The sequence below is a fragment of the Mustela lutreola genome, chromosome 2, assembly GCF_030435805.1.
Source record: "Mustela lutreola isolate mMusLut2 chromosome 2, mMusLut2.pri, whole genome shotgun sequence".
NCBI classification, from domain to species: Eukaryota; Metazoa; Chordata; class Mammalia; order Carnivora; family Mustelidae; genus Mustela; species Mustela lutreola.
In genome coordinates this window covers 11,249,420-11,257,625 of record NC_081291.1, presented here as the reverse complement: position 1 = coordinate 11,257,625, position 8,206 = coordinate 11,249,420, and the positions used below count along the sequence as shown (strand labels likewise).

Sequence of the window (8,206 nt, the reverse complement as noted above, 5' to 3'; positions counted from 1 at the left end):
AGAGATTATGCTGAGTGAAATCAGTCAAGCAGAGAGGTCAATTATCATATGGTTTTACTTATTTGTGGAGCATATCAAATAGCATGGAGGACAAGGGAAGATGGAGAGGAGAAGGCAGTTGAGGGAAATTGGAAGGGGAGGTGAACCATGAGAGCCTATGGACTCTGAAAAACAACCCGAGTGTTTTGAAGGGGCAGGGGGTGGGAGGTTGGGAGAACCAGGTTGTGGTATTGGAGAGGACATGGGTTGCATGAAGCACTGGGTGTGGTGCAATAACAATTAATACTGTTATGCTGAAAATAAATAAATGTTAATTAATTAAAAAAAGAAAATCTCCCAACAAAGCCCAGGGACAAATGGCTTCCCAGGGGAATTCTACCAAACACTTAAAGAAGAATTAATTTCTATTCTCCTGAAGCTGTTCCACAAAATAGAAATGGAAGGAAAACTTCCAAACTCATTTAATGAGGCAGCATCATCTTGACCCAAAAGCCAGACAAGGATCCCATCAAAAAAGAGAATTACAGTCTTGTCTCCCGCCCCTCCGCGCAGCCTGCTTCCCGGCCATGGCCCACCAGGAGCGCACGTTCATCGCCATCAAGCCGGATGGCGTGCAGCACAGCCTGGTGGGCGAGATCATCAAGCGCTTCGAGCAGAAGGGGTTCTGCCTCGTGGCCATGAAGTTCCTGCAGGCCTCTCAGGAGCTCCTGAAGCAGCACTACATTGACCTGAAGGACCGTCCCTTCTTCCCAGGGCTGGTGAAGTACATGAACTCCGGGCCTGTTGTGGCCATGGTCTGGGAGGTACTGAATGTGGTGAAGATGGGGCGGATGATGCTTGGGGAGACCAACCCAGCGGATTCTAAACGAGGCACCATTCGTGGGGTCTTCTGCATTCAAGTTGGCAGGAACACCATTCATGGCAGTGATTCAGTGAAAAGTGCGGAGAAAGAAATCAGCCTTTGGTTCAAGCCTGAAGAGTTGGTGGATTACAAGTCTTGTGCTTTTGACTGGATCTATGAATAAAAGGCGGACAAAGCCTCAGTCCCCTTTGGCCCCACTTGACGTGTCCCTGGACATAGCTCTTCATTCCAGTGACTTGGAAATAATAGAATCAATCTTTCTTTTCTAAAACCTACTTACCAAGAAAGCCTTTGGAAATGGCGCCAACAAATTTGACAATCTGGAAGAAATGGATGCATTCCTAGAAACATATAAACTACCACAACTGAACCAGGAAGAAATAGAAAACCTGAACAGACCCATAACCAGTAAGGAGATTGAAACAGTCATTAAAAATCTCCAAACAAACAAAAGCCCAGGGCCAGATGGCTTCCCGGGGGAATTCTACCAAACATTTAAAGAAGAACTAATTCCTATTCTCCTGAAACTGTTCCAAAAAATAGAAATGGAAGGAAAACTTCCAAACTCATTTTATGAGGCCAGCATCACCTTGATCCCCAAACCAGACAAGGATCCCATCAAAAAAGAGAGCTATAGACCAATATCCTTGATGAACACAGATGCGAAAATACTCAACAAAATACTAACCAATAGGATTCAACAGTACATTAAAAGGATTATTCACCACGACCAAGTGGGATTTATTCCAGGGCTGCAAGGTTGGTTCAACATCCGCAAATCAGTCAATGTGATACAACACATCAATAAAAGAAAGAACAAGAACTATATGATACTCTCAATAGATGCTGAAAAAGCATTTGACAAAGTACAGCATCCCTTCCTGATCAAAACTCTTCAAAGTGTAAGGATAGAGGGCACATAGCTCAATATCATCAAAGCCATCTATGAAAAACCCATCGCAAATATCATTCTCAATGGAGAATAACTGAAAGCTTTTTCGCTAAGGTCAGGAACACGGCAGGGATGTCCATTATCACCACTGCTATTCAACATAGTACTAGAGGTCCTAGCCTCAGCAATCAGACAACAAAAGGAAATTAAAGGCATCCAAATCGGCAAAGAAGAAGTCAAATTACCACTCTTCACAGATGATATGATACTATATGTGGAAAACCCAAAAGACTCCACTGCAAAACTGCTAGAACTTATACAGGAATTCAGTAAAGTGTCAGGATATAAAATCAATGCACAGAAATCAGTTGCATTTCTCTACACCAACAACAAGACAGAAGAAAGAGAAATTAAGGAGTCAATCCCATTTACAATTGCACCCAAAACCATAAGATACCTAGGAATAAACCTAACAAAAGTGGCAAATAATCTATACTCAGAAAACTATAAAGTACTCATGAAAGAAATTGAGGAAGACACAGAGAAATGGAAAAATGTTCCATGCTCCTGGATTGGAAGAATAAATATTGTGAAAATGTCTATGCTACCTAAAGCAATCTACACATTTAATGCAATTCCTATCAAAGTACCATCCATCTTTTTCAAAGAAATGGAACAAATAATTCTAAAATTTATATGGAACCAGAAAAGACCTCGAATAGCCAAAAGGATATTGAAAAAGTAAACAAAGTTGGTGGCATCACAATTCCGGATTTCAAGCTCTTTTACAAAGCTGTCATCATCAAGACAGCATGGTACTGGCACAAAAACAGACACATAGATCAATGGAACAGAATAGAAAGCCCAGAAATAGACCCTCAACTCTACAGTCAACTAATCTTCGACAAAGCAGGAAAGACTGTCCAATGGAAAAAAGACAGCCTATTCAATAAATGGTGCTGGGAAAATTGGACAGCCACATGCAGAAAAATGAAATTGTACCATTTCCTTACACCACACACAAAAATAGACTCAAAATGGATGAAGGACCTCAATGTGTGAAAGGAATCCATCGAAATCCTTGAGGAGAACACAGGCAGCAACCTCTTCGACCTCAGCCACAGCAACATCTTCCTAGAAACAACGCCAAAGGCAAGGGAAGCAAGGGCAAAAATGAACTATTGGGATTTCATCAAGATCAAAAGCTTTTGCAGAGCAAAGGAAACAGTTAACAAAATCAAAAGACAATTGACGGAATGGGAGAAGATATTTGCAAACGACATATCAGATAAAGGACTAGTGTCCAGAATCTATAAAGAACTTAGCAAACTCAACACCCAAAGAACAAATAATCCAATCAAGAAATGGGCAGAGGACATGAACAGACATTTCTGCAAAGAAGACATCCAGATGGCCAACAGACACATGAAAAAGTGCTCCATATCACTCGGCATCAGGGAAATACAAATCAAAACCACAATGAGATATCACCTCACACCAGTCAGAATGGCTAAAATCAACAAGTCAGGAAATGACAGATGCTGGCGAGGATGCAAAGAAAGGGGAACCCTCCCACACTGTTGGTGGGAATGCAAGCTGGTGCAGCCACTCTGGAAAACAGCATGGAGGTTCCTCAAAATGTTGAAAATAGAACTGCCCTATGACCCAGCAATTGCACTACTGGGTATTTACCCTAAAGATACAAACGTAGTGATCCAAAGGGGCACGTGCACCTGAATGTTTATAGCAGCAATGTCCACAATAGCCAAAGTATGGAAAGAACCTAGATGTCCATCAACAGATGAATGGATCAAGAAGATGTGGTACATATACACAATGGAATACTATGCAGCCATCAAAAGAAATGAAATCTTGCCTTTTGCCACAACATGGATGGAACTAGAGCGTATCATGCTTAGCGAAATAAGTCAAGCAGAGAAAGACAACTATCATATGATCTCCCTGATATGAGGAAGTGGTGATGCAACATGGGGGCTTAAGTGGGTAGAAGAAGAATCAATGAAACAAGATGGATTTGGGAAGGAGACAAACCATAAGTGACTCTTAATCTCACAAAACAAACTGAGGTTTGCTGGGGGAGGTGTGTTGGGAGAAGGGGGTGGGATTATGGACATTGGGGAGGGTATGTGCTTTGGTGAGTGCTATGAAGTGTGTAAACCTGGTGATTCACAGACCTGTACCCCTGGGGATAAAAATATATGTTTATAAAAATAAAAAATTAAAAAACAAACAAACAAACAAAAACACTTCTGAAACACAAAACAAACAAAACAGACAATCATATCAAAAAATGGGCAGAAGATATGAACAGACACTTCTCCAATGAAGACATACAAATGGCTATCAGACACATGAAAATATGTTCATTATCCCTAGCCATCAGGGAAATTCAAATTAAAACCACATTGAGATACCACCTTACAAAAATTAGAAAGGCCAAAATTAGCATGACAGGAAACAACATGTGTTGGAGGGGATGTGGAGAAAGGGGTAGCCTCTTCCACTGTTGGTGGGAATGCAAGTTGGTGCAGCCACTTTGGAGAACAGTGTGGAGATTCCTCAAGAAATTAAAAGTAGAACTTTCCTATGACCCTGCAATTGCACTACTGAGTATTTATCCCAAAGGTACAGATGTAGTGAAAAGAAGGGCCATCTGTACCCCAATGTTTATAGAAACATTGGCCATGTTCACCAAACTGTGGAAAGAACCAAGATGCCCTTTAATGGATGAATAGATAAGGAAGATGTGGTCCATATACACTATGGAGTATTATGCCTCCATCAGAAAGGACGGATACCCGAGGACGCCTGGGTGGCTCAGTGGGTTAAGCCGCTGCCTTCGGCTCAGGTTATGATCCCAGCGTCCTGGGATCGAGTCCCACATCAGGCTCCTTGCTTGGCAGGGAGCCTGCTTCTCCCTCTGCCTCTGTCTGCCATTCTGTCCGCCTGTGCTCGCTCTCTCTCCCTCTCTCTCTGACAAATAAATAAATAAAATATTAAAAAAAAAAAAAAAAAAGAAAGGACGGATACCCAACCTTTTTAGCAACGTCGACCGGACTGGAAGAGGTTATGCTGAGTGAAATAAGTCAAGCAGAGAAAGTCAAGTATCATATGGTTTCTCTTATCTGTGGAGCATAACAAATAACATGGAGGACATGGGGAGATGAAGAGGGGAAGGGAGATGAGGGAAATTGGGGGGGAGGTGAACCATGAGAGACTATGGACTCTGAAAAACAACCTGAGGGTTTTGAAGGGACAGGGGGTAGGAGATTGGGGGAACCAGGTGGTGGGTATTAGAGAGGGCACGATTGCCTGGAGCACTTGGTGTGGTGCAACAATAATGAATACTGTTATGTGGAAAATAAATAAAAAATAAATCTTTAAAAAAGTAAATATATAAAAAAATAAAAATAAACAAAATAAAAATTAAAAATTAATACAAAAAAGAAATAAACAAATTCATCTTTATAGTCATATTCCATCCCTTACTTCTGTTTACCATATATATGTTTTTCATTCCTTAAATTTTTGGAAGATAGTTTCTCATAAGAGACCAAAATGCTCTAAAAATAACTGGGTGACCCTGTTCTATTCATTAGTCTAATGTATGTGTATATATATATATATATATATATATATATATATATATATAATTTCCTTTTTGTTATATTTTCTTTATTTTTAAATTTTTTCTTTTTTATAACTTCATGATTTTAATTTTTTATTTTTGTTTTATTTTTAATATTTCTTTACAACTCCTCTTCCAAGTTGCCCCAACTCCCTTCACCTCTCTAACTCCCCATGTCCTCCATGCTATTTGTTATGCTCCACAAATAAGTGAAACCATATGATCATTGACTCTCTCTGCTTGACTTATTTCACTCAGCATAATCTCTTTCAGTCGCATCCATGTTGCTACAAAAGTTGGGTATCCATCCTTTCTGATGGAGGCATAATAATCCATAGTGTATATGGACCACATCTTCCTTATCTATTCGTCCATTGAAGTGCATCTTTATTCTTTCCACTGTATGGCGACCATGGCCATTGTTGCTATAAACATTGGGGTACAGATGTACCCCATCTGTATTTTTGGGGTAAGTACCCAGTAGTGAAATTGCAGGGTCATAGGGAAGCTCTATTTTTAATTTCTTGAGGGAATCTCAATGTGCTTTAATTTGAATATCCCTGATGGCTAGTGATAATAATCATTTCTTCATGTGTCTGATAGCCATTTGTATGTCTTCATGGGAGAAGTGTCTGGTCATATATTCTGCTCATTTTTTGATATGATTGTCTGTTTTGTGTGTGTTGAGTTTGAGGAGTTCTTTATATATTCTGGATATCAACCCTTTGTCTGTACTGTCATTTGCAAATATATTCTCCCATCCCATAGGTTGCCTCTTTGTTTTGTTGACTCTTTCTTTGCTGTGATGAAGCTTTTGATTTTGATGAAGTCCCAAAAGTTCATCTTCGCTTTTGTTTCCTTTGCCTTTGGAGACATATCTTGAAAGAAGTTTCTGTGGCTGATATCGAAGAGATTACTGCCAATATTCTCCTCTAGGATTCTGATGGATTGTTGTCTCACGTTGAGGTCTTTTATCCATTTTGAGTTTATCTTTGTGTACGGTGTAAGTGAATGGTCGAGTTTCATTCTTCTACATATAGCTGTCCAGTTTTCCCAGCACCATTATTGAAGAGGCTGACTTTTTTCCATTGTATATTTTTTTCCTCTTTTGTCAAAGATTATTTGACCATAGAGTTGATGGTTTATATGTGGGCTCTCTACTCTGTTCCACTGGTCTATGTGTCTGTTCTTATGCCAGTACCATGCTGTCTTGGTGATCAGAGCTTTGTAGTAAAGCTTGAAATCAGGTAATGTGATGCCCCCAGTTTTATTTTTGTTTTTCAACATTTCCTTAGTTTCTTGGGTTCGCTTCGGATTCCATATACATTTTAGGATTATTTTCTCCAGGTCTCTTAAAAATACCAGTGGAATTTTGGTTGGAATGGCACAAAAATTATTGATTGCTCTAGACAGTACATTTTAACAATGTTTATTCTTCCGATCCAAGAGCATGGAATGGTCTTCCATCTTTTTGTGTCTTCTTCAATTTCTTTTATGAGTGTTCTGTAATTCCTTGAGTACAGATCCTTTACCTCTTTGGTAGGTTTATTCCCAGGTTTCTTATGGTTCTTGTTGCTATAGTAAATGGAATAGATTCTCTAATTTCCCTTTCTGTATTTTCATTGTTCGTGTATAAGAAAGTCACTGATTTCTGTATATTGACTTTGTATCCTGCCACGTTGCTGAATTGCTTTATGAGTTCTAGTAGTTTAGGGGTGGAGTCTTTTGGGTTTTCCATATAAAGAATCATGTCATCTGAGAAGAGAGAGAGTTGGAATTCTTCATTGCCATTTGGATACCTTTTATTTTGCTTTCTTGACCGATTGCTGTTGTTAGGACTTCTAATACTATGTTGAATAAGAGTGGTGAGAGTGGGCATCCTTGTCATGTTCCTGATCTCAACGGGAAGGCTGCAAGCTTTTTTGATTTGAGGATGATATTTGCTGTGGGTCTTTCATAGATAGATTTTATGAAGTTAAGGAATGTTCCATCTATCCCTATACTTTGAAGCATTTTAATCAGACATGGATGCTGGATTTTGTCAAATGCTTTTTCTGCATTAATTGAGAGGACGATGTGGTTCTTCTCTCTTCTCTTATTATTTTGTTCTATCACATTGATTGATTTACGAATGTTAAACCATCCTTGTTGCCCATGAATGAATCCCACCTGCTCATGGTGAATAATCTTTTTAATGTGCTGTTGGATCCTGTTTGCTAGGATCATGTTGAGAATGTTATCATCCATATTCATCAGTGATATCGGTCTTAAATTCTCCTTTCTGGTAGGGTCTTTGCCTGGTTTAGGGATCAAGGTAATGCTGACTTCATAAAAAGAGTCTGGAAGTTTTCCTTCTGCTTCAATTTTTTTGAAACAGCTTTAGGAGAATAGGTGTTATTTCTTTATTGAAAGTTTGGTAGAGTGCAATTGCAGGATCATAGAGAAGTTCCAATGATACAGATGGAGTGAAAAAGAAGGGCCATCTGTACCCCAATGTTTATAGCAACATTGACCACAGTCACCAAACTGTGGGAAGATCCAAGATGCCCTTCAGTTGACGAATGGATAAGGAACATGGGGTCCATGTACACTATGGAGTATTTTGCCTCCATCAGAAAGGACAAATACCCAACTTTTGAAGCAACATGGACGGGACTGGAAGAGATTATGCTGAGTGAAATAAGTCAAGCAGAGAGAGACAAGTATCATATGGTTTACTTATTTGTGGAGCATAACAAATAGCATGGAAGTCATGGGGAGGTAGAGAGGAGAAGGGAGTTGGGGGAAATTGGAAGGGGGAGGT

The 8,206-nt window shown here is 39.6% G+C and overlaps 1 protein-coding gene across 1 annotated transcript; it reads left to right on the top strand.

Moving 5' to 3' along the window:
- Positions 1 to 532: 532 nt before the first annotated feature.
- On the top strand, positions 533 to 1,163 carry LOC131825724 (nucleoside diphosphate kinase B-like). The gene has a single exon (XM_059165129.1). It carries the CDS (start codon positions 567 to 569, stop codon positions 1,023 to 1,025), a length of 459 nt encoding a protein of 152 aa, XP_059021112.1. The 5' UTR covers positions 533 to 566; the 3' UTR covers positions 1,026 to 1,163.
- Positions 1,164 to 8,206: the final 7,043 nt, after the last annotated feature.

Excerpts from the sequence above, each read along its gene's own strand:
- LOC131825724 (XM_059165129.1), top strand. The coding sequence starts at position 567 with ATGGCCCACCAGGAGCGCACGTTCATCGCCATCAAGCCGGATGGCGTG.